This window comes from Pelophylax lessonae (genome assembly GCF_965119305.1).
Source record: "Pelophylax lessonae genome assembly, chromosome: 1".
Taxonomy (NCBI): domain Eukaryota; kingdom Metazoa; phylum Chordata; class Amphibia; order Anura; family Ranidae; genus Pelophylax; species Pelophylax lessonae.
In genome coordinates this window covers 48,074,468-48,101,554 of record NC_138768.1, presented here as the reverse complement: position 1 = coordinate 48,101,554, position 27,087 = coordinate 48,074,468, and the positions used below count along the sequence as shown (strand labels likewise).

At 43.2% G+C, this 27,087-nt stretch overlaps 1 protein-coding gene across 3 annotated transcripts in view; it reads left to right on the top strand.

Moving 5' to 3' along the window:
- PIAS2 (protein inhibitor of activated STAT 2) overlaps positions 1-27,087 on the top strand; it is a 61,263-nt gene that overhangs the window by 10,478 nt on the left and 23,698 nt on the right. For all 3 annotated transcript variants that reach the window (XM_082253181.1, XM_082253180.1, XM_082253179.1), the window contains exons 3-10: positions 1,480-1,564; positions 4,418-4,468; positions 4,564-4,654; positions 6,993-7,127; positions 7,300-7,405; positions 20,079-20,152; positions 24,561-24,721; positions 25,208-25,341. In XM_082253181.1, the coding sequence (XP_082109307.1) occupies positions 1,480-1,564; positions 4,418-4,468; positions 4,564-4,654; positions 6,993-7,127; positions 7,300-7,405; positions 20,079-20,152; positions 24,561-24,721; positions 25,208-25,341 (837 nt within the window). The remainder of the gene's footprint in view (positions 1-1,479; positions 1,565-4,417; positions 4,469-4,563; positions 4,655-6,992; positions 7,128-7,299; positions 7,406-20,078; positions 20,153-24,560; positions 24,722-25,207; positions 25,342-27,087) is intronic.

Below are 27,087 nucleotides of genomic sequence, written 5' to 3'. Positions count from 1 at the left end.
ACCCAAAGGAGGTAAAGTCTCTTGGTTGTTTATTTTAATAGAAAAAAAAAAAAAAGTTATACTTACCTGTTCTATGAAGTGGTTTTGCACAAGGCAACCCTTAACCTCTTGTGTCCTTGGCTGCTGCTCCTGGCCCCTCCCTCCCTGCTGTTAATACCCCCACATCAAGCAGCTTGCTGTGGGGGCACCTGAGCAGAGTTACAGCTCCTTGTGTCCATTCAGACATGGAGCTGTCTGGCTTCATGAGCGATCTCGAGAGTGGGTATGATTAACAGAGAGAGAGTCTTAAAGTGGTTGTGAATACTTACCCGAGTCCAATCTCAATCCAGCAATAATGTGCACAAGCACAGTGGCTCTCCAGGGTCTTTCCTCCTCATTGGCTGAGACACCGCAGTGATACATGGGTTAAGCCATGCTCTGTATCTTATGGACACACAAGTGGCTCTTGAGTGAACACCCGAGTGCCCCTATAGAAAGCAGCTTGCAATGGGGGCACTCAGCAAGGGGGGGGGGGCAGCAGGACCGCTAGCGAGGGACCAGAGAAGAGGAGGATTGGGACTGCCGTGTGCAACCTATGAGCCTTTAATATGTTAGGCCTCGCATTACTTTCAATAGGGCTGCCTATTCGCAGCTAATTGCCAAGTGTGATTGCGCCTGATCAGCTTCTCTGCTTGAAAATGTTTGAATAGATGTTGCAAGATGCAATTTATGACTCTGGTGTTTGCCAGATGTGGATTTCAATTTTTGTTTATTTAAAAATTCTACGTTGTTGGATGGGATACTGCTACAGGTGGGGTTAATTTACTAAAACTGGAAAGTGTTTGTAACACTAACTTATAATTTGCAAGATGACTGAGGGATATGACTCGACATACAGTACACACTTTATACAGTACACACTTTATACAGTACACACTTTATACAGTACTCACTTTGCTATACCTCAGCAATCCCAGAGGGAAGTTTTCTTGAAGTATGAGAAAAGCAAAGCAGGGAAAGTGCTACAATTTGCACAATATCTGCTCTTTCATGGAGGATTAGAAACATGTAAACACTTTGGAGGGATGGGCATGTATCAATAGTTCAGCATTATAGGACTTTAGATGATACATGATATTGGTCTACTCCTGTACTTTGTGAGCACATTGCATGGGCTGATAATGCAGATTATTTATTAATATTTGAGATGTCAATCGCAGTTCCAATTAATGTGTACAATATATGTACAGTGTGTGTGTGCGCACAAGAGTCCACATCTGAAGAAGAAAGTTCAGATTTTTTAAATAGTTTAGCAATTTTCTTTTGTCTTCTGGGCACTGACACATTCAGATTGACAATGGACCTGTGAAAAATATTCACAGAAAAAAAAAAAGGATGTACATGGCACATAGTACATGCCATGGTAGATACTTTGATTACTTGTATGTTTAGAGTTTGGACAAATGCAGATTGATCAGATTTATCTGTGCTTTTTTTCAGTCCAGAACAACCTGCAACGATTTCAGGAGAAATTCTTCATCTTTGCTCTGACCCCTCAGCAAGTGCGAGAGATCTGTATCTCCAGGTAAATCCAACCACATTATAGCATTTTGGGCTCTTTCACACGGCCGCTCCGTGTGTCCGCAAATCATCCTATTTTTTTGCGGATGATTTGCGGACATAATGTAAGTCAATGTCATTGCGGATGTCAGCGGAATACCATCCGCTGACATTCGATTTTCTTCCTTTCAGTTCTGTTCTGTTTTTTGGAACAGAACCCTATTTTTTCATCCGTTCAAACAAACTGAAAGGAAGGAAAATCGGATGTCAGCGGTGTCACCCGCTGACATCCGCAATGCCCATAGACTTACATTATGTCCGCATATCATCTGCAAACGGATGGGATGATATGCAGACATATGGAGCGGATGACACAAATGTCATCCGCTCCGTGAGAAAAAAAAAAAAAAAAAGTCCCACAGCGGAGCTTTCACACGGAGCGGCCGTGTGAAAGAGCCCTTAGGATCAGGAGTACATTTTACCTATGTTTGGTATTTGTATATCTTATTGTTAAAGTGGTTGTAAATGCAATCCCATTTATTTTTTATTTATTTTTTTTACTGGCAAGTATGATTACCAATACTTTTGGGCAAGTACTTGGCGATACCCAGTACTGATATCTTTTGCGGCACTTTTTGAGCCCATCTGTAATTAATGGGCTCAAATCGTACTTCAATGAATCAAATGCGATTTGAACAGGAATGCTGTGTAATTCCTGTCCAATTCGCATTGTTTCCCGCACTGCTCCTCTGTGAACCCAGGCTGAAATCGCTGACAAGCTTGAGTTCATACAGGAACAGTGGGGGAAACCGCATGCGATTTTAGATAGAAAATGCACCGCATTCCCGTTAAAAAAAAAAAAAGTCACATGTAGTTCTTTACAGTGCCATTGAGCCCATTAAATTTTTATGGGCTCAAATCGCACCGCAAAGGTATCTGTTTCAGGTATCTGCGCATTTGTACAAGTACTTGTTCAAATGCTTAGCATCAGCACTGATAACCATATCCGTATCAGTGCAATTATTTACTATAATAGATTATTGGATTACCACAAAGATCTGGAAGAAATGCCTGAATAAGGTTCCTTTCACATGATCGGACCCTCCATTCTCTTCTATGGAGCAGCGGATGTAAACAGACCTGTGTCCGTTTACACCTGCCTACCTCCAGTCTGATTCTTTAAAAAAAACAAAGGGCATTCGTTTTGTCAGGTTGGAGGGCACCTGGGTGTAAACAGACAGCCGGTCTGTTTACACCTGGCCATCCATAGAGCAGAGCGGGCAGTGTCCTTGTCCACTCTGCATGAATGGAGCAGACACAGACCTGTCGCCCACCCACTCTGCTCTGATCGATTGACTCAGATTCCCTCCCCTGCTTTGCAAAACCGCAGTTAATCGGAGTCCAGCCCGTGTGAAAGGGGCCTAAATGAGAAGGGGGGGGGGGGGTGAGAGGGATTCATTACTCTTACTCAAGAACACTTCGCTATGGATGAGGTCATCAAGCAAACGTGGAGCCTTAATGTTGACACTGTAGCACTAAGGTAATGTTTGAGGCCGAATAGTGTGTTGGAGAGTTGTCATAGTTCTTAAATAGGAATGCTTTGCCAATGCAGCCCTCCTCCGATAGGGGAAATCTTTGTACTGATCGAAAGAATGCATACATCAGGACGCAAAGGCCCAGTACGACGATGAACCCTTGACGATGAACCCTTGACGATGAACCCTTGACGATGAACCCTTGACGATGAACCCTTGACGATGAACCCTTGACGATGAACCCTTGACGATGAACCCTTGACGATGAACCCTTGACGATGAACCCTTGACGATGAACCCTTGACGATGAACCCTTGACGATGAACCCTTGACGATGAACCCTTGACGATGAACCCTTGACGATGAACCCTTGACGATGAACCCTTGACGATGAACCCTTGACGATGAACCCTTGACGATGAACCCTTGACGATGAACCCTTGACGATGAACCCTTGACGATGAACCCTTGACGATGAACCCTTGACGATGAACCCTTGACGATGAACCCTTGACGATGAACCCTTGACGATGAACCCTTGACGATGAACCCTTGACGATGAACCCTTGACGATGAACGTGATGAGTGCTTAATTACACGCTCTTGTAGACAGACTATGAATAGTGAACTAAGAATGAATATGTTGGTTAAGGGCCACAAAGCAATAAAGTTGTTGGGCTCTGGGTGACAAATGCTGCGATGCAGTGGTCCCTCCTTTATCAGGATGAACCCACCTAGTATTGGTCATGTGGTGTATTTTTTTTTTTTCTTCAAACGTTTTATTGACCCATGCCAATAATTATATAACAAACAATTTGAAGTTGGCCTAATCAAAAATACAGGTCAAATATATATTAAACAAAAGTCCAATGCACAACCGGCAGTGAGTTTGCATAGTATGCAGTGGTGTAATCTGTAATCTACATAAAAGGTGATGTGACATCCTTGCTTTGAGAAAGAGGGCCTGTCCCTTTTAAATATGTTGTCATGCACGTCTGAGTAATGGCTAGGTCTTGGTGACAAATCTTCACATTGTGACCTCCTTGTCACTTGGGTTAGTTTTTATTTAATGCTGTTGGTCTGTGGAACTCTTGTGAGTGTTTTTGGCATGTTTTTTTGGTTTTAATAAATTTATCAGGTAATGCATTAGTCCTTTGCGTCCTCTTGTTGTGCTTTTTCATGGTTGAGATCAGTTGATAGACCGATAAACAGCTTGCTTCCACATTGTGTAAAGTGGCTCAAATGAATAACTGAAAACCATTTGTATGAGTTTTTTGTCATTTTTAGACAACAACCTTTGTCCATGTGTGAAATCTCTGCTCTTTTGTCCTTCATGTCCACAGGGATTACATGCCTGGAGGTAGGCGAGACTATTCGGTGCAGGTCCAGCTGAGGTACAGTCTAATTTCAAACAAGTATTTGTGTTTATTTTTTTCCTTCGTACAAATCATATTGATTTTTGTTTTCTTGTTTCCTCTGCCACAAACAGGTTGTGCTTGGCTGAGACAAGCTGTCCTCAGGAGGACAACTTTCCCAGCAGTCTCTGCATTAAGGTCAATGGAAAACTATTTCCTTTACCGGTGAGTTTTTGCACCATTTTAAAAAGCACTTTTTTTTATTGTAGCTTATTATCACACATTTCAGTTGTGGGATGAAATGAAATGTTCAGAGAAAATGAATGCAGGAAACTCCATCAATGCCTAGAAGATGAACCTCCTTTTGTTTAACCACTTGCTTACTGGGCACTTTTAGCCCCTTCCTGCCCAGGCCAGCTTTCAGCGTTGTTGCACTTTGAATGACTATTGCACGGTTACTCAACACTGTACCCATATGAAATTTTTACATATATTTTTTTTTTTCACACGAATAGAGCTTTCCTTTGGTGGTATTAATCACCGCTGGGTTTATTTACTTTTTTTTTTTTTTTTTTTTTAACTTGAAGGAATTTTTTTTTTTTTTTCTCTTTTCGTTCATTGACGGACACAGCTTCATATCGTCTTCATTAGACTGATGGGTTATGCTGCGCTTCCAAGGAGTAGGACACTAGGTGGAAAAGGGTTAACAAAGCTAACTACGCCTATGGGGCTTTCCCAGGTGGTATACTCCCACTTCCTGCTCTAGGATCTGTTTTTTTTTTTTTCCTCTGCCTAGTCAGGAGTAAGGACCCAGCTCCTTACTAGGATCTCTGGTCCGCAGCAAACCCCCCCCTCCCGGGCTGAGATGGGGAGATGACCTGTTCGGGGGGTGAACCTCTGCTTTGCACTTAAGGTATGGTGAGTAGTGCCCCCTCTACCTTGAGATTCTGGGGTGTCTGCGGGGTCCTCCTGGGTCCCCCTCCCCCTGCTTGTTACAAAACTGAGATCCTAGAGCAGGAAGTGGGAGTATACCCCCTGGGACTGCCCCATAGGCGTAGTCTAAGCTTTGTTATCTTTTGTTAACCATTTTCCGCCTAATGTCCTACTTCCATCCGTCGAATGAAGATATGAAGCTGAGCTGTGTCCGTCAATGAACATCGGAGATGTTCATTTTTTTTTTTTTTTTCTATTTAAAGCAGGGAAAAAGATAACCAGAAACGTCAACAGGTGTAAAGGGAATAAGCCTTAAAATAGGAACAGAAAAGAAGGGGGGGAATAGGGGTTGGGAGGTGAGAAGAGGGAGACCTGGTCAATGGGTGGTGTGTGTGTGACAGCCTTCCAAACGTAGCAGCAAGAGTTCAATCTCCCATTTGACTTCCCGGCAGGGCCCTACCCCCCATCAGAATACACAAACGTATCCCAACAAGACCATGTTTTAGTGGATTATTCTCTCCTATTTTGAGCCGTAAGCACTAGGTCCTCCAAGGCAGTGGTCCTCAACTCCGGTTCTCGGGGCCCACTAACAGGCCAGGTTTGCAAGATAACTAAATTACATTACAGGTGATCTAATTTCCTGCTCAGTAATTGCAGTATTCTAGTCTGCATCTCCGCAAGGTAATACTTAAAATCTGGCCTGTTAGTGTGCCCCGAGGACCGGAGTTGAGGACCACTGCTCCAAGGTACCAATGCTCCTAACTTTAAGCCACATGGAGTTAGAAGGGGGACTAGTATTCTTCCAGCACAGAGAAATGTAAGCTTTGGCTGCATTGAGCATATGTCACAATGCTGATTTTTTTTTTTTTTTTTTTTTTTTTTTTTTTTTTTATATATTTTTTTTTTTGGTCCCCAAAAAGTGTCACTTTATTGTCAGATTTGTCCACCGCAATCCCACTAAAAATCGCTGATCACCGCCATTACTAGTAAAAACAATAATAAAAAAAAAAAAAATTCCATGATCTATCCCATAGTTGGTAGACGCTATATCTTTTGCACAAGCCGATCAATATACGCTTTATTGGGATTTTTTTCCCCAAAAAATATGTAGCAGAATACATATATTGGGCTAAATTGATGAATACATTGTTTGATTTAAAAAAAAAAAAAAAAAAAAAAAAAAGTTTATTGAACAAAACAGAAAATTCACAGGCTTCACATAATGAGCTCTCTTGCAAAGAGAGCATAAGCAGTCAAATATATTAAACATAACATCCCCAGAAGAATGCAATCCCATCAAAACAGAGCACAGCTATGCACCCAGGCATGGTTACTACACCAGAGCATACACTTCCCACCCCATATCCACAATCGAGATGAATACATTTTGACTTTTTTTTTTTTTTTTTTCTTTTAAAGCTTAAAGTAAAAAAATAAATATATTTATATTTGTGGGAAAAGGACCTCAATTTTATTTGGGTACAGCATCGCGAGCGAGCGTTTGTCAGTTAAAGTAACGCAGTGCTATATTGCAAAAAATGGCCTGATGATGAAGGGGGGTAAACCTTCCGGGGCTGAAGAGCTTAAACTCTTTGCTATAATTCATGTTCTTCTTCTGGGTCTCTTGCAGGGATGTGTGCCACCACCCAAAAATGGCGTTGAACAAAAACGACCTGGCCGCCCACTAAACATCACATCTCTGGTTCGACTGTCCTCTGCTGTGCCCAACCAGGTCTCCATCTCCTGGGCCTCTGAAATCGGAAAGGTGGGTGAGTTTATTGCCCTCTATTCCAGCATGTATAACTTTTAAGAGCACAAGGAGAATCCTTTTATCACAGGTCTCACGTTTTTTTTTTTTTGTCTTGTCCTTTTTCAAGTTTTTTTCTTAGAAGCGTCTTCTCAGTTTAGCACATTAGAATCTGTCCTGTATTTTTCAGAACTACTCGATGTCTGTGTATTTGGTGAGACAGCTGACATCTGCAGTGCTGTTACAGAAACTGAAGATGAAAGGCATCAGAAATCCGGACCATTCCAGAGCACTTAGTAGGTGTATGATGCATTATTTGAAAATCCAGTCTCACTGCTGTTTCATTAACGATCACAAGATTATCGCTGTTTGGCCCAGAGGCAGCCACTAAAAGGCATATTTGTTTGTAAACTTTTTTTTTTTTTTGACACAACATGCTTGTACTTAATGCAATAATACCTAGAAAGATGCAGAGCTGAATATAATCAAACCACTTCATGTACACTTTAGGGCTCTTTCACGCGTGAAGTCCGTCGAACGGACTCCGTTTTTCTCAGCGGGGGAATCGATCCGCCAATCCCCCACTGAGCAGGAGGATGACCGCTGTTCTCCGTGCTGTGCGTGGAGACACAGCTGTCAGGTCCCAATGCATCTCTATGGGGGAATCGGATGGGAACGGACCGTCTGTCCATTCTCATCCGATCCGCTGGATGGATTGAAAATAGGGTTTCCATCTGTCCAGATTTGACGGATCAGACCGGATGTCAGTGGACATGTCTCCGCTGACATCCGATGCCCCATAGAGATGCATCGGGTGACCGTTCAGATCTGCCAAAAAAACTGACAGGCGGATCTGAACGGTCCGCCTGTGTGAAAGGGGCCTAAGAGGTAGATGCATATTCCTTTAAATTAAGACAGTCCACTGTAAACTGATACTTGAGTTAAAGGTGTATACTGGTTGGCTGAACCATCAGTGTTTTTCTTATTTCTTGGATCACTCAGATTATGCTGCTGCAGGTTTTTATAATGTAATTGCAAGTGATTAAAATATGAGATACGCTTTTAAAGTGGAATTCAAGGCTTGAACTAAGTGAAGAACGGCACCCATACCCCCCCCCCCCCTTCCCCCACCCAACACCTATAATAACTACCCTGTAAAAGGAAGCTCCTTATACTTGCCTATTCTTAGAGGTGGTCTGGTCGTGTCACATGATCTCCCCAGTGGATGGCTTCAGGGGACGGGAGAGATTACGGACAACGGATGGAATGCCTGGGTGGTGGCATCACCCATAGGCTTACTATGGGGCATCCATTGTCAGCTGTTCCTCCACCCTGAAGCCTGCCGATGGGAGCCGACCGGACCTAAGTGCCTTGAGAATAGTTAAAGTGGAAGCTCAGCCAAATACTAACTCTAAGTCTACTGGCAGCCACATTCTAAGACTAATCTATCTAACCTTGTGAAGCAAAAATCGCTATACATACCTTTTCTGCAACTTTTCTGGTCTCCAGCGGGAAAAAATGCTGTGTAGAAGAGACAGCTGACAATGACTGGGAAGTTACGTCATCCATAGATTTACTATGGCGCTTCCGTTGTTTACTGCCTCTCCTGCACACGCCTACAGAGATGATAAGCTGACAGCTCAGCATGGGACCAGATCGGTTGCGGAAAAGGTATGTATAGCTTTTTTGCTTTACAGGGTTGGATAGATTAGTCTTAGAACGTGGCTTCCAGTAGATTTAGAGTTAGTATTTGGCTAAACTTCTAGTTCAGGTACATACATCTTTCTTCTACAGTGTAGTTAGTATAGGTGGGAGCAGCGTTAGGCTTGGTTAATTTTAGGCTGGAATTCTACTTTAAAGCCCGGTTGAACTCCTCCATATTTTTTACGTTACTTTTTTTTTTTCTTGACACTATAAAGTGCTGCAGCCTCCAAGGGTTAGAATTTGCTGTGCTACCAGCGCATAGACAGCAGTTCCCTAACACAAAGTAGCGGTCTGACTTTCTAGCAGTCCAACCATATAATTGTAAAACAAAAAAAACTTTATTTCTGTTCAGGAGCATGCGGAGTTCAGGAGCGTGCGGAGTTGCGCACGGAATTTTGGCATTCGCTGGGTACGGAGTGCGGCCATCCTCCCACCTGCCTCCACAGCCCTCACCACCCCACCCCTGCCCCCCAAAAAAGCTCTCTCACATCTGTAATTTCTCCTACCTTTCTATCTGGCCCAGCTCTGGTACAACCCCATATAGGCGGCTCCCTGCCTGTGTATTGGTAAAAAAAGCCCGCTCTCAGGGTGCAGCCCGCTGATGGAAAAAAAAAAAGAGGCACTGACACTAATGGCCGGCGCCGCTACAGGGACTGAGGAGAGAGAGCAGGTTTCTTGTTGGAGATTGGCCGGCTAGCCGCGCATGCGCTCATCTCAAACAGCCGGCGCTGCTAGAAGGACAGAGAGAGCGGGAGATGGTTCCTTGGAGAGCGGCCGGCCTCCCGCGCATGTGCTCACACAAAGCCGATGCCGGAGGATGTTTTCGCTTGTTGCCTGGGAGACAGTGAGAAGACAGAGGTGGCAGGCAGCTGCAGCTACGCGGGCCGCATGAAAAGGTCCGGCGGGCCGGATTCGGCCCGCGGGCCTTGTGTTTGCCACCCGTGCTTTAGCCTAACAAGGGTTTAGTTGGGCTTGGAGGGCCCGATCACATTTGTGTGTTCTGGCAATGCCCTTTATTTGGTGCACCATTGTGTTCCATTGTGACATCTGTCAGTGTCTGACGTTGGACGATCAACATCTGTCACAATGTACAAGTGCACAAAAACATCTGTTAGTGTACCAGTGTCCCACATATAAATAATTAAAACATTTAAAGCGCCCCCTGTGCTTGTGTGCCAAGGCGAACGCATACATAAACAGCGATCGCACCAGATGTGAGGTATCACTGCAAATGTCAGACCAAGCACAATAATTCTAGTATCAACCCTCCTGTGTAACTCTAAACTGGTAATCGATAAAGGCGTGTAAAGTGTCACCCATGGAGATTTTTTAAATACCGAGGTTTGGAACCTATTCTCAAGCGTGTGCAATTTTAAAGCGTGATATGATTGGTATCTATTTACCTGGCGCAACACTATATTTTACCAAAAATGTGGGTATTCTATTGTCTGTGTGCATTGAAATTCATTAATGTTTTTGTGTTTAGTGTGTAAAATTGTGTTAGAAAAACTGCTGCGCAAATACCATCTGGCATAAAAATTTGCAAAACCCACCATTTTATTCTCTACAGCCTCTGCTACAAAATATCTGTTTGTGGGTTCGAAGTCATTTTCTAGAAAAAATACTGATTTCCACTTGTAAACAAAAAGTGTCAGAACAAGGTCTGGTCTTAAAGGTAGAACAATTCTCCTGCGCTCAAGTAAAATATGACGGAGGGAAGAGGGATACTTAAGACTTGAGTGGGTAAAGCTTGTGGTCCTGCTGCCCCCTCAGGATCAAGGGTATCCGAAACCAACTGGGAAACAACAACAAAAAGAAAATTGGTGCACTGACCTAGTGCATTACCACTAAAAACATTTATTAAAATATTAAAAAGTATACATTATACTCACAAAGCGGGTATGAATATACACACATCAACATGATATACATATAATCGCCAAGGTACTGCGCGATGCTGAATGGCATGCAGTGTACCGCATGAGACTGCTGTGGCTAGGCTGACTCGTTTCGGGGGCGAGCCCCCTTCCTCAGAGCCAAGAGTTGCTGCTTTTTGGTCTTAAAGTGGTTGTAACCCCCCGTAGGCTGTGCCTAGAATAAGGCTTACCTATAGGTATTGTAAATATCTCCTAAACTTGCACTGTTTAGGAGATATTTACTGTATAGTGCGCCAATGACTTCATCGGCTCATGCGCTCTGATGGAATGGCCGCCCGTGCAGTTTCTTCAGAGCCCTGTGCTGTGACCGGTGGGAGTGACATCGCGCGGCTCCGGCCAGTAGCATAGCCAGAATCTGCAGACCCTTAAGGAAGATGGATGCGGCCTAGTGGGGACAACTAGGGCTTAGTTTGGAGGGAAGTGTCACATGTGCTAATATGCGATGCATACTAGCACATTATGCCTTTTACTTTTCAAGGGAACAAACAAATCACTGGCTTTACTTCCTCTTTAAAGTAGATAATGGCTAAAGATCTCCTTGGATGTTACGCTTCTCTGGCCAGGCTGTGAAAGTCTTACATGGTATCGCCATACGAATAGCAGAATGTGTTTTGGGCTGTAGTTGCAAGTATGCCTATGCTGTGTGTGAGAAATAACTTAATATGAAATTTTTGTCGAATGAAAAAATTACAACTTAAAAAAACTTGGCGTACCTCTTACTAAATACAGTATCTCACAAAAGTGAGTACACCCCTCACGTTTTTGTAAATATTTTATATCTTTTCATGTGACAGCACTGAAGAAATGACACTTTACATTGTAGCAAAGTAGTGAGTGTACAGCTTGTATAACAGTGTAAATTTGCTTTCCCCTCAAAATAACTCAACACACAGCCATTAATGTCTAAACCACTGGCAACAAAAGTGAGTACACCCCTAAGTGAAAATGTCCAAATTGGTCATGTGTCGGGGTCATGTGACTCTATAGTGTTACAAGGTCTCAGGTGTGAATGGGGAGCTGGTGTGTTAAATTTGGTGGTGTTGCTCTCTTACTGGTCACTGGAAGTTCAACAAGGCACTTTTATGGCAAAGAACTCTCTGAGGATCTGGAAAAAAAAAAATAATTTTTGCTCTACATAAAGATGGCTTAGGTTATAAGAAGATAGCCAAGACCCTGAAACTGAGCTACGGCACTGTGGTCAAGACCATATCGCAGTTTACCAGGACAGGTTCCATTCAGAACAGGCCTCACCATGGTCAACCAAAGAAGTTGAGTACCAGTGCTCAGCGTCCTATCCAGAGGTTGTCTTTGGGAAATAGACGTATGAGTGCTGCCAGCATTGCTGCAGAGGTTAAAGGGGTGGGGTGGGCAGCCGGTCAGTGCTTAGACCATACGCCGCACACTGCATCAACTTGGGCTGAATGTCTGTCGTCCCAGAAGGAAGCCTCTTTCAAAGATGATGCACAAGAAAGCCTGCAAAAAGTTTGCTGAAGACAAGCAGACTAAGGACATGGATTACTGGAACCCTGTCCTGTGGTCTGATTAGACCAAGATAAACTTATTTGGTTCAGATGCTGTCAAGCGTGTGTGGCGGCAACCAGGTGAGGCATATAAAGACAAGTGTGTCTTGCCTACAGTCAAGCATGGTTATGGTGTCATGGTCTGGGGCTGCATGGGTGCTGCCAGCACTGGGGAGCTACAGTTCATTGAGGGATCCATGAATGCCAACATGTACTGTGACATACTGAAGCAGAACATGATCCCCTCCCTTCAGAGACTGGGCCGCAGGGCAGTATTCCAACATAACAACCCCAAACACACCTTCCAAGATGACCACTGCCTTGCTAAGTGAGAGTAATGGTGATGGACTGGCCAAGCATGTCTCCAGACCTAAATCCTATTGAGCATCTGTGGGGCATCCTCAAACAGAAGGTGAAGGAGCGCAAGGTCTCTAACATCCACCAGCTCCGCAATGTCGCCATGGAGGAGTGGAAGAGGAGTCCAATGGCAACCTGTGAAGCTCTGATGAACTCCATGCCCAAGAGGCTTAAAATAAGGCAGTGCTGTAAAATAATGGTGGCCACACAAAATATTGACACTTCGGGTGCAATTTAGACATTTTCACTTAGGGGTGTACTCACTTTTGTTGCCAGCGGTTTAGACATTAATGGCTGTGTGTTATTTTGAGGGGACAGCAAATTTACACTGTTATACAAGTTGTGCACTCGTTTCTTTGTAGCAAAGTGTCATTTCTTCAATGTTACCTGAAAAGATATAATATATTTACAAAAATGTGAGGGGTGTACTCTCTTTTGTGAGAGACTGTACCTTGGAATGTTTCCTTTCCAAAAAGGGGTAATTTGGGGGGTATTTGTACTATCTTGACATGTTAGGGCCTCAAGAAATGAGAGTTAGTACATCAGGTGTGATCAATTTTCAATGATTGGCACCATAGTTTGTAGACTCTAACTTTCACACAGACCAAATAATATACACTGGTTTAGTTTATTTTAACCAAAGAAATGTAGCAGTATAAATTTTGGTCCACTTCTAAAGAAAATTAACTTTTTTGAAAAATGTTATAAAATGCATTTTCTCTGAGTCCTCCGACAGTCGCCGCCTCTTCATATTCGTCACTATTGGTTATTGACCTTTGCTCCGTAGGAGTGCTAGGCAACAGAATATATTAATATCAAAGCTTTTTAGCATATCCCACCCCCAGGGGGTGGCCCCTCAGGCAATACCTCCCTGCTTCCTGCATACCAACTCAGTTTCATATGCCTAGCTCAGGAGTATGCAGGCTGTTCCTATGCTGGGGCTCTTAGTCTCAACCACTTTTCTCTTTTTTGATTTTATTTGAAGTTTTTTTCTCTTTCTTTTACTTAGCTGTTTATTTCCAGCTTTAGTTCTTCTGATGAAGATGATCGTGCGGAGCTGGGTCTCAGTCTGGCCACCCTGGATCCCAGGGCTCAGGGCCAGGGGCTTCCCAGCCTGCCATCGAGCGTTCAGCTTAGGTTTTGCCCTGGCACATTGAACGACCCATCCCTGTTCGCTGCAGGGATGCTATCGGTGAGGTGGCTACCTCACTGGACGCCATTGCCGTTTCGCACCGCAACTCCATTGCGTCATGCTTGCGACACTCCCTGTCCTCAGTACTGCGGTTTGGTCGCTGGAGCAGGCTCCCCACGCCATCCGGACTGATTAACGGCCTGGCTGTTGAAAGCCAGGTCTTGAAGGATAGGGGTCTCTCCCCTGAGGTCATTCCCACTTTGATCAAGGCCAGGAAGGCCTCTTCAGGGAAGATTTACTACCGTACTTGGAAGGCGTATTTTGCCTGGTGTGAGTCCAGGGGGTATTCCCCTCGCTCATACTCTGTGTCGAGAGTATTGGCTTTCCTTCAAACGGGCGTGGACCAGCGTTTGGCGTTGGCCACGATTAAGGGTCAGATTTCTGCGCTGGCCGTTCTTTTTCAACGTCCTGTGGCGTCTAACTCTTTGGTTAGCACCTTTTGTTCAAGGGGTGCGACATTTGGTCCCTCCTAGGAGGGAGCCTTTGCCTCCATGGGATTTGAACCTTGTTCTGTCCGTGTTGCAACATGCTCCTTTTGAAAATATCAGGAAGATCTCGTTGTCTTTGTTGTCCAAGAAGGTTGCCTTCTTAGTGGCGATTACTTCGGCTCGCAGGGTGTCGGAGCTGGCGGCCTTGTCTTGCAAGTCTCCGTATTTTGGTGATTCACTTGGATAAGGTGGTCTTGCGACCTAACCCATCTTTTCTTCCGAAGAGAATTTCTGAATTTCACCTCAATGAGGACATTGTCTTGCCTTCGCTTTGCGCGCAGCCTAAGCATCCGAAGGAGGTGGCTTTACATTCCTTGGATGTTGTTAGGGCGATCAGGGTTTACCTGTCGTCGACTAAATCCTTTCGCAAGTCGCATTCTCTTTGTCCTTCCGGAGGGACCTCGGAAGGGCATGGCGGCGTCGGCTTCCACCATCGCCAAATGGATCAGACAGACCATTGAGCAGGCCTATGCTTTGAAGGGGAAGGTTCCTCCCGTGCCTGTGAAGGCGCACTCTACCAGATCTCCGAGTACGTCTTGGGCCTGTCCTCATCAGGCTTCTGTGGCCCAGGTGTGTAAGGCGGCGACTTGGTCGTCCGTTCACACCTTCTCCAAATTTTACAAAGTGGATGTTCAGGTATCGGCAGATGCTTCTTTTGGCCGTAAAGTCCTTAGTGCGGCGGTGCCTTAGGGTCCCTTGTTTGGGCCCTTGGTTGTTGGGGTGTTTTTACCCCTGAGTTACTTGTTTTTTTCCTGGGTTGTTGCTCCTGTTGAGCACGTTTTCCTGTTGCCCAGTTGGTTCTCTTACTTTGGTAAGGTTCCTTTCTCTGATGTGGGTATTGCGTTGCTTTAGGCGCGGCTGCTGTTTTTCCCACCCCTCATGTCTACACTGCTATGGGACGTCCCCAATATTGACGAATATGAAGAGGCGGCGACTGTCGGAGGACGTAAGAGAATACCGAATTTTTGTAAAATCTTACCTGTAAAATTCCTTTCTCTGAGTCCTCCGACAGTCGCCGCCCCTCCTTTTGGGGTTTGTTTGTATACTCTACTGCTATTCTACTGAAACGGAGTTGGTATGCAGGAAGCAGGGAGGTTTTACCTGAGTATTCTGTTGCCTAGCACTCCTACGGAGAAAAGGTCAATAACCCCAATAGTGACGAATATGAAGAGGCGGCGACTGTCGGAGGACTCAGAGAAAGGAATTTTACAGGTAAGATTTTACAAAAATTCCTTTTTTTTTTTTCGCTGATTTTTCATAGCGCAAAACGCAAAAAAAAAAAAAAAAAAAAAAAAAAACAACCCACCAGTGGTGATTAAATACCACCAAAATAAATCTGTGTGAAAAAAAGAGAAAATTTAATTTCGGCACAGTGTTGCATGACTGAGTAATTGTCATTCAAATGCGACAGCACTGAAAGCTGAAAATTGGCCGGGGCAGGAAGGGGGTCAAAGTGCCTGGTCTTAAGGTTGGTGTTAAGGTAAAATTCTTTTCAAACTTTGACAAAGTGAGAGATTTATGTTTTTATCATTAATAGGTACTCTTATGTAAAATGTTGCACTCTTGCACAGGTCGCAAACCCCTGAGACCTGGCATAATATTTGGGAGACACTATTGCATTCCTCCTGTAACGTATTGACCTTAAACTCTTTCAAGGTCTTGTCTCAGTGGTACTTTAACCCGGCTAGAGTTGCTAAGGCTAAGTTCACATTGGCATTAAAAGCAGGCGTTTGAGAGGCGTTAAAAATACCCCTCAAATGCCTATGCACAAAATACAATAGACAGCACACAATGCTGTTCACATTACAAAAACATGAAGCGTTAGCGTCGCTTTGCTTCTAAATTGAAGCTTCATGTTGAGTTAGGAGGCGTTTTGAAGCTCTTCAAGGCCTCCCATTCATGTCTATGGTAACGATCAGCAAATGCTCTTGGCAGGCGTTTGCAGGGCAGTTGCAGTATGGTTGACATGCCCTAAGGTCAAAAGATTGTAGATAAGGGTCTACAATATGGTCAACTCGGTGCTGCACATAAACTTATGAAAAGACCTTTGGGAGGCGCTCCTACACAAACGGATAGAAGGTGCAACCAAATGAGAACAGGCTCTTGTGACTTGTATATTTTTGGTCACAAAACAGACGATTGCCAAAGTGAGGAAGACTCCTATTTTCAACTTCAACTAAGTGAAAAGTCGGGTTTCGGTTTTGAAGCGCAGGCTGTCGGCTTAGTGCTGAGAGGAGAATCTGTGTAGCTTCCCAGAGAGTTCTTGCTGCTGTAAACTTGGAGACAGGTATTTGTTACAACACAGACAGGGCCGGTGCTTCCACTAGGCAAACTAGGCAGCCGCCTAGGGCGTATTGCAACCTAGGGGCGCAGCCATGAGTTGGCACTCTCTGTCCATCATCATGATCCTTGTGAGGGGAGGGGGCGGCAGTGGGGGAGGAAGAAGGGGCAGAGGAAGATGCCAGGTGTCTGGGGCAGTGGCTGAACTACCAGGCCCTGGCTTTCCAACACTGTTGGGGTGGGGGGGGGGGGGGCAAGAGGCAGGAAGGGAGCCCACAGGAGTGCTGCCTGCATGATGATCCTCTTTGGCTGGAGCTGAATGGTGTAAACCCTGGGCAGGAAGTGACTCTCTGCACTGAGATGGTGGGCAGCCGTTCATTTCCCTGGGTCGGTATTAAGCAGGGAGTGGAGGAGAGCTGAACCTGACCCCAAGCTTGGCACTGGAGGGTGGCACCTTTACTGGAGCAGAAACGACGAGGCACCGGAATGGTCTGAGGAGGTTGGGGATTAGGGACGTGCGGAGTCCTCTGACTGCTGCTTCTCCCTTCACCAGGAGCCGGTTGGAGCTGTGGTGAGCACTGGGGTCCAGAAGAGGAGCATCCTAGAAGAAGGAATCAGCAGGATCACGGTGAAGGGGCGCAGAGTGCAGGCCACTCTCTTCATACCGCCCAGTGAGTGTCACCCAGAACAGGGGATCAGGGTCCCTGGGTGTGACATGGAGGTTCCCTGGTGTGAAAGGGAATCAGGGTCACCACGTGTGCCATGGGGGATAGGGGTCACCGGGTGTAACAGGGTTTCAGGGTCACCAGGTGTGCAATGAGGAATTGGGGTCCCTGGGTGTGCCATTGGGGACTGAGGTCCCCAGGTGTGACATGGAGGAACATCGGGGTCCCCAGGTGTGACATGGAGGATCATCGGGGTCCCTTGGAGTGGCATAGAGGGACATTAGGGTCCCCAGGTGTGACATGGAGGAATATGGGGGTCACTGGGTGTGAAAGCATAACATAGAGGAGCCATCAGATCAGGGTCACTGGGTATGACATAGAGGAGTTTTTAACCCCTTCCCTTTTTATTTTTTTGGGGGCGGGGGTGCAAGTAGCTGGCCTTGCCTAGGGCGTAAAATAGTCTAGCACCGGCCCTGAACACAGACCCTCCCTGGATCAAGACTTTACCCTAAACTGGATGAAAGATCCAGGAGGAAACTGGTCAGAGAGGCTTCCATGAGGCCTACAGCAACTCTGAAGCAGTTTCAGGAATTAATGACAGAGTGGTCGTTGTGTGCATGTGACAACAATATTACAAATTCTCCACAAATGTGGCTTGTATGGGAGAGAAAAGCCGCCATTCAAGGAAGGCCACATGCAGGCACAACTGAGCTTTGCCAAAAAGCACCTTGAAGATTCTGAGGCCACATGGAAAAAGGTGTTCTGGTCAGATGAGATTAAAATCTAATTATTTGGCCTCAACCCCAAAAACCCCAATACATCTCACCATCCAAATATCATTCCTACAGCTAAGCATGGAGGTGGTAATATCCTGTTATAGGGGTGTTTCTCTGCAGCAGGGACTGGAGCACTTCAAGATAGGATAAATGAATGGAACAAAATACCATCAAATTCTTGAGGAAAATCTGCTGCCCTCTGCCAGAAAGTTGTCAATGGAAAGAAGGTTTACCTTCCAACATGACAATGACCCAAAGCACACAGCAAAAATATCACATCATGGTTGAAGGAGAAAAATGTGAATGGTCCTTGCATGGCCTAGTCAGAGCCCAGACTTCAACCCCATGAAAATCTATGGAATGACTTGAAGACTGCAGTCCACAAACAGTCGCCATCAAATTTAACTAAACTTGAGCATTTCTGCAAAGAGTGGGCAAATATTGCAACGTCCAGATGTGAAAGTCTAGTTAGTAAAAACCAATCCCAACAGACTAAAGGCTGTAATTTTAAAGCTTGGACAGCATCTGCGCCACGCCTTTGTGTGCTCCATTGACTGAAACTACACCTGCATGTGAATCCTATTTGATAATCTTCTTAGATCCCTTAGGTGTATCCCTTTTGGGTTTTTGGCTCCACATTTGTACCCCCAGTGCAGTGGCATCACCCATTCAAGTAGGTGTCTCCATGTGTCCACTCGCTTGCTGAGCCAAGGCTCCGGAACCAGCACAGATTTTATATATATATATATATATATATATATATATATATATATATATATATAAATTTTTTTTTTTTCTTTTTCTACCATGCCTATACCCCTTTAGCCCGTATTGCCACATAGTTGTGGATATTTTATACTGTGATTTTCAAATAAAGTATATTTTTTATTTTTTTTTTTTTTACATATTTGATATTTTTGGTGTCCGATTATGCCTACAAATAGTGCCACCCTTGGAGGGTTTTTTCATTTTGGTAATTGAAGCAAAAGGTTCAACAAAATACTGACACAAGGGGGTGATCCCTTTTACAACTCAGTGATTCTGTTTTTGAATGGTATTTTTTTTTTTTTTTTTTTTTCTGAAATGTTGAAGTTTCACTTGGATGCTATAAGTTGTAAATGCAGCTGGATAAAACCAAAACTGTCTTCATTTCAGGCTGCAGAGCAACTAATGGGATTATTTTAAGGGGGTGATTCTTTTCTATACCCAAAATGGATAAAAAAAAAATATATATCAATATTTCAAGTTATGAGGCTCGAGATACAGGAAGTGAATAATTTTTCAGGAGAAATTGAAGACGAGATACTTCCCAATCGTCTGCCTGAGCACAATTTAACATTTCCAGATCCTGGCTATTGGATAAAATCTTTTTAAAGTTCAGGTTTACTTTAAGAATATGTAAATATTTGAATTCCAATAGCCTGGCCACATCTGCGCCTTTTTATTTATACAATTCCAAACCCGAAATTTCTGCATAAAAAATCAAGCTATGAACTGACTTTGTGATCCATAATGTGATGGATTGGGCTTTATTCTCCAGTAAAGGTGTGGGAAGTGCAGGGACAAGTTTGACTATTCGGCCCCTTTCACACAAACGTGTACAATTCAGCTTTTAGCTGCGGAAAGAGGAACTTATTTACCGCAGCTAAATGCACACAATGCATCCCTATAGCCCCGTTCACACACTGCGTTTAGGAACAAAACATACGGTTTTGTGCATAACAAAACCTGCTTTTACCAGCGGCACAAGAACTGCCCGTGTGAAAGGGGCAGTGGAATTGCATGCTGCTTTTATGCTGTGTTTGATATGGGATTTCCATTACTGGGAACCTTCGGTTTATCCATAATTTCATCACCTCTCAATTGTGAGGGCTTTCTGCTTTTCTATATTTTGCTAGAGGTTGCTCTGTGATAGTTCATTTGGTGCTAACACATTAAATAGAAGTAGTGCTTCTGAGCTGTCAGGTGGCAGGATGGGTGCACTGTATGTTGTGAACTACATTTGCTTTCCAATCCTGATTTTTGGTATTCTTGCTTTTGTGTTCTTCAGTAAAGGAAAAGCTGACCGCAGATCCGGACAGTGAGATTGCCACCACCAGCCTACGTGTCTCATTGATGTGCCCTGTAAGTACGGCTTTGTAGTAAGTACATTTATTATTACATTCATCTTTTCTTTTTATGATGGATATGTAGAAAAGGTTTTTGTAGTCAGTTACATTTTTGTTTTTGGTTTGTATTCCTAATGCACTGGAAAAAAGAAATCCCTTTATCTGTTTTGATAAAGACTATACATAATACATAAGATTGCTTTGCTTGTGAAAGTGATTGCAGCTTCAGTGCCGCTGGTATCACTTTGACATGAAAGCCAACAGTCGGCTTTTTAAATGTAAGCACACTCCTGGCCAGTATAGCAGCTGGACTGGGTTTTTAAAAGCACGTGTTAACAGGGCTTTAAAACTGCGCTGGGTTTAAAGTGGTTAAAGAAAAGTTCCTGCTGGACAAAAATAAATTAATTTGACCCAAGTCAGTAGTTTTGCCGATTTTTAAAATAAAGGATGATGCAGTCAGTAGGATTGTCCAGTTTTTTTTTTTTTTTTTTGTTTTTTTTTAACTGTGATTCTGATGGGCTTTAGGCCTCTTGCACATGGTACTGATGTTTGAGCATCTGCTTTTTTTGGATGGAATTTCAGGTGTGTCTTGAGCGTATATGCGCGTTTGTGCGCACAATACATTCCTAGGGAAAATTCAATAACATGTATTTTCTTGTGCGTATTTTTAACCCCTACCGTAGGGTTGCCACCTCATCCCTTATAAACCAGGATACATATTAATTACACATGTTCTGAGGCTAATGAAATGCACATAAGGCACAAAGTGAGTTTAACCACTGAAGGACCAAGCCTATTTCTGACACCTGATGTTTACATGTTAAAATCAGTATTTTTTTTTTTTTGCTAGAAAATTACTTGGAACCCCCCAAACATTTATTTATGTGTGTGTATGTATGTATATGTGTGTATGTGTGTATGTGTAATATATATATATATATATATATATATATATATATATATATATATATATATATATATATATATATATATTATACAAAGACTCTGGAGAATAAAATGGCGGGCGTTGCAATAGTTTTTTGTTATGATGCGGTATGTGTGCAGCGCTCTTTCAAACGCAATTTTTGTGGAGAAAAAAATACATTTCACTGAATTTAAAAAAAAAAAAAAAAAAAAAGTTGTTAGCTCAATTTTTTAGTGTATTGTGAAAGATGTCACGCCGAGTAATTAGATACCTAACATATTACGGTTTAAAATTACGCATGCTCATGGAATGGCGACAAACTGCGGTACTAAAAAATCTCCATAGGCGACGCTTGAAAAAATGTTTAACAGTTACCAGTTTAGAGTTGGAGGAGATCTTTTTCTAGAAATATTGCTCTCGCTCCGATGATCGTGGCGATACCTCACATGTGTGATTTGAACAGTTTTTAATTTGCGGGTGTAACTTGCGTATGCATTTTCTTTGGTGCGCAAGCTCACAGGGACGGGGGTGCTTTTTAACATTTTTTTTTTTTTTTTTTTCCCCCTATTTTATTTTTAACACTTTAAAAAAATAAAATAAAAATCTGATCACTTTTATTGCTGTCACAAGGGTTGTAATTATCCCTAGTGACAGGTACTCTTTATAAGAGGAATCTGGGGGTCTAAAAGATTCCCAGAACCCTCCACTGCACTTCAAAGTATTCCAAATGCCGAAATCTGCATTTTTGAATGCTGACACTTTTTTTTTTTTTTTTTTTTTTTTTTTTTTAAATCGGCGCCATTGCCAGCCGACTAGACCGGAAGTGATGGTGCTTCCAGGTTACATGATCGGAGACCCGTTCGAAGCCAAATCCGGCTTAGTTCGGGACTCCAAACAGCCGGCGGATGTGCCGGCTGGTTGCTTGGGTCTCCCAATGGGACGGGAGACCTGGGCAGAGCTGCAGAAGGCGGCGAGAGGGGGTGGAATGTCTCCTCCCGCTTGCTGGGATAACGGCCGAGCGGTTGCTGAGTCACATCGGTTGTTATCTCCTGAACGCCGACCGCCGGCTCTAAAAGAAAAACGGTACCGGGTTGATGCCTGCAGTTGCTGGCATCATCCCGGTACGACCACTTCCCGCAAACCGACATACCTGTACGTTGGCTTGAAGTGGTTAATTACCACCTTAATCAGCCACAGAACCTGTGTAAATGTGTGTCCTGGTTTAAAAGGATGAGGTTGGAACCCTTACCTACCAGGTCAAAATACTGACCTGGAATGCAGACTTTTTTTTTTCCATTTTGCTTATTTTTTTTACTCAAGAATTAAGCAGCGTTTGTTTACGCGCCTGTGTGTACTGGCACATTGTAAACAATGAGCTGCATTTTAGATCAGTAAAAAAAAACAAACAACAAAAAAAAAAACAAAAGCTTTTTCAAGCTGCGTTGTGCAAAAGGCCTTGTATGTAAAACTGACTGTCCAAAACTTTCATTCTCCAACAGTGATTTTCTAGTGACTGATTAACTGCTTATAATTGTGTCCGTTATTTTCTCAACTTTATTAACCACTTAAGCCCCGGAAGATTTTACCCCCATTCCGACCAGGGGGTATTTTGCGATTCGGCACTGCGTGAATTTAACGCACAATTGCGCTGTCGTGCGACGCTGTACCTAAACGAATTTGACGTCCTTTTTTTCCCACAAACAGAGCTTTCTTTTGGTGGTATTTGATCACCTGTGCGATTTTTTGATCACGCGCTATAAACAAAAAAAGAGCGTCAATTTTGCAAAAATAGCAATATTTTTCACATTTTTTTTTTATATGAAATTCCCCCAAAAAAAAAATGTAAAAATCAAAATTTTTAAAAATTTTCGGCCAATTTGTTTTATGCTACCTATGTTTGGTAAAAAAAATCGCAAAAAGCGTATTTTGATTGGTTTGCGCAAAAGTTATCGCGTTTACTAACAAAGGGAAAGATTTTTGTCATTTTTGTTGTTTTTTTTTTTTAACGCGTAATGGCGGCGATCTGCGATTTTTTTTTTTTTGCGGTACTGCGACATTGCGGCGGACAGATCGGACCCTTGACTGACATTTTTGACACTTTTGGGGTTACCAGTGACATTTCTACAGTAATCAGTGCTATACATATGCACTGTTACTGTAAAAATACACTGGTAGTGAAGGGGTTAACTTTATTTGGAAGGGAGGGGCTGTGTGTGTCCCTAGGGGCGTGGTTTCTACTGTGATTGGCTGTTGCTCTAGCTGTAAGGACACTGATCAACGGATCTACATACCAGATCCGTTTTATCAGTGTCTTTGCAGCGAGGAGAATGACAGGCAGTTTGTTTACACAAGCTGCCTGACATTCTCCCTCTCCCCCGCCGATCGCCGAGTGGCCGGCGGACATCGGGTCCGCTGGTCACACGCGCGGGGGGGTCCGTGACCACGCGGGAGCGGGAGCGCGCCTCCGGGGGCGCGCGCTCGCTCCCTAGACCCTCACAAGCAAGCAACGTAGCCCTACGTTAGTTTGCCTGTGAGGGGCTGACCGCCGACGTAGATAGTCGTGCGGCGGTCGGCAAGTGGTTAAAGAAAGGTGGTTTCAGTGTTAATATTTTAATGATTGTACATTTTTAATTCAAATGTGATGCTAATTTCCAAAAACTGGAGCAAAAAATTGTAACCGAAAAGCATAATTTGCCTTTAGGAGAGAGAAAACACGGAATCTGGTTACTGTAGGTAAATTTTTTTTTTTTTTTTTTTTTTTTTTTTTGCTCCTTTTCTCTGCTTTGTACTTATGTCCCCCAAGGGCAAATAAAAAGCCCCTTATATTGGTAACACTGTCAAGATCCACTTCATTTGGAGAAAAAAAAATTGCATTTAAACTATCCCTGTATCTACCTAGTGAGTAAGTGTATTTCATCCCCCCCCCCCCCCCCCCTACCTCTGAATTTCATGCTTCTGCAACCTAAAGCCTTGTAAATGCTGGTATCCTCCTTTTTAAATGGCCCTAAAGCCTGGTACACACTACTACTAGGGTTTTTTCTTCGTTCAACCCAGAGGGCTAAACAAGATAAAACTCAGTTCAGGAGGAGCCGCTGTGCTAACTATCTGATGTTAGTACATCACTCTCCCCTGCTGTGTTCTGACAGGGAGACTTCCTTGTGGCATCACCTCTCAGAGGAAGGGGTCTGGACACTTTTTTGTTTTTTGCATAGGGCAAGTTGGTGTTGAGGCCAAGGCTTATTTTTGGCCAAGGTTTCTAATACAATAATAATAATAATGTTAACCCAGTGCTTGTATATATTGACATTCAGCCGCAGCTCATGTATGTGTTTTGCCAGTGTCCGATACTCCTTGTAGGAGGTAGTAAAGTGAAGAATATCAAAATCATATTTGCTTGGGCCTCATGCAACCATTCAGAACTCCTAGTAAAACTTCTCTGCTGGGATGGAGTTATTTATTTTTAATGAGCTTTGTTTTGTGGTTTTGTTTCATTCTCCAGCTTGGGAAGATGCGATTAACGCTTCCTTGCCGCGCAGTCACCTGCACTCACCTGCAGTGTTTCGATGCCGCCCTCTACCTGCAGATGAATGAGAAGAAGCCCACTTGGATTTGCCCTGTGTGTGATAAGAAAGCCAGCTATGAAAGTCTCATATTAGATGGGTATGTATATATGGGTGTGAGTAGGAACATCTCATACCCATGCTAGAAGTATATTGGCACAGGCCCTCATTCTTAGAAGAGAAGCTTTGTACATTGCACCTCTTTAGTACCTCTGCCTGTTGTACAATCTTCTGTAATGTACATCCACATCCGTTTATATAATTTGAGCAATATTTGAAATGCCTGCTTATGCTTTATAAACATTTATATGTAGATGTCAACCTTGTCCAAATTTTTATACAGCTTTTTGAAGTATACAATGTACCCAGTCTTATTTTGCAGCAAACTCTAAACACCTAGATACATTATCGTACCTTTTTATTGTAAACAGCTGCAGATGGAAAATTTCCCATAGGTACATTGGTTAATCCAGGCATAATAGGATAAATGCATTGTTGTGTGAAATAGGAGTAGGATTTATTTATTTTTTTTTTAATAAACCAGATATAACCTTTCTGATCTTTATTTTGTATTGCGATTTCCCAGGCTTTTCATGGAGATTCTAAACCAGTGCTCGGACGTGGATGAGATTCAGTTTCAGGAGGATGGGTCTTGGTGTCCCATGAGACCAAAGAAAGAGCCACTGACATCCCCAAGCTCCCAATATCCACACATTGAAGGTAAAAGCTTTTTCTTAACAAACTATAACAATACAGGGGCTGAGATTCTTTTGTGAGGCCTTTCTGCACAGGTGTCTAAATTGAGTCTATCTGGTAGTCTTCATGTCGTCCAAACACTTTGAATGTCTAGCGGTAAAACAGGCAAACCGCTAAATGCACAGTTGAAAATAGGGTTGCCACCTCATCCCTTTAAACCTGAACACATATTAATTGCACATGTTATAAGGCCAATTTAATGCAGATAAGGCACTAAGTGGGTTCAATTTACCACCTTAATCAGCCACAGAACCTGTGGGTTTTAAAACGGTTATGAGTAAGCGGCTGTGTGCGCCGTGAAACGCGTTAACCTGGATTACCTGTTCCGTGCACTGTCTGTTCATATTTTGATTTAAAGAATAAAGTACTTCAATTGTTTTCATCTACCTGGGTGCGGTTCCAACAATTTCTTTTGCAACCATAGTTGAAAACCATCTGAGAGATCCTGACAAACCAACCCACACAATTGTGTATGAATAATTCTTCCTCTTCCTAAAAACTTTATGCTTTTACTTTTGCACACACCCTTTTTCCACCATATATCTTTGTCCATATCTCACATGCTTAAGTTCTCGTGTTTTCTATTAAGCATGTCTACGATAGTAACACATAGGTTTGTTCATTCTCTGAATGTTTTGATTCATCAGTGTTTTCACTCGTTCAAACGTATCTCCAAAAAAAAAGCCGTACTTTTTGTTTTTTTGTTTTCATGCTTCTTTCTCCTTTTTAGGGCAATATACTTTGTGTTAATGATTAACAGACTATATTTAGCATCTGGTTGTTTGCACAAAGTTGCTTGTTTACTATTTGCTAAGACCCAGGTCTGTTCTGTTAGCGGAAAGGGCAGCATTTCTTCTGTGCCAAGCCACCTCGCATACTTGCAGTAGGATTATGTATGTTTAAAAAAAAAGGGGGTTGTGCATGGGGTGCTGCTATTTTATTGTTAAACCAACAGAGTGGTGGTGCATCCTCAACCAAGCTTGCACAGCCTAAAGCGGTAGTAAACCGCCAGAGAAAAATGAATACAAATTGTGCCCCCCTACAGGTTTATGTAACTTACTAGTTTGCGCCACATACTAGCACAGTATGACAGACTTACACTCCAGAGCTTCCATCTTCACCCGGTCTTCCCTCCGAGTTTGTGGACTCCGACTGTATGAATGTCCGGGGTCGCGATGAAGTCGCTCTCCAGCACACAGTTCTGAAGGTATGGCACAGGAATGCAGTCCCTTCAGAATGCATGCGCCAGTGACGTCACAGGCTGCATCCAGTGTGAATATCTCCTAAATAGTGCAAGTTTAGGAGATATTCACTGTACCTTCACGTAAGCTTTATTATGCTAAACCAAAATGAGAAAATTATACAGCGCTGCTTTCTAAATTAAGCAATCCCAGTACAAAATTCACAATATAGAAATCAATGAACGCCGTTAGATGAAGTGAAATATGGAATGTAAAATCATCATGTGAAAATCAATAAACCATATTTAAATAAAAGTGCAAGTGCATAATATATAAAGTCCATTAGTGCAAAAAGTGTGTGTGCTGGTTTATTCTTCTGGTGCTTCACAAGGTGCCACTCTGTGCTCCCCTCCTATAATCCCCACTCACCAGAGATGTATATCAAACAGGCATGTAGTGCTCTCAGGCAAAACACATAAAATATGTGAATTCCCCCTCCTTCTCCAAACATAAGGTGTTTGTTAAGGAG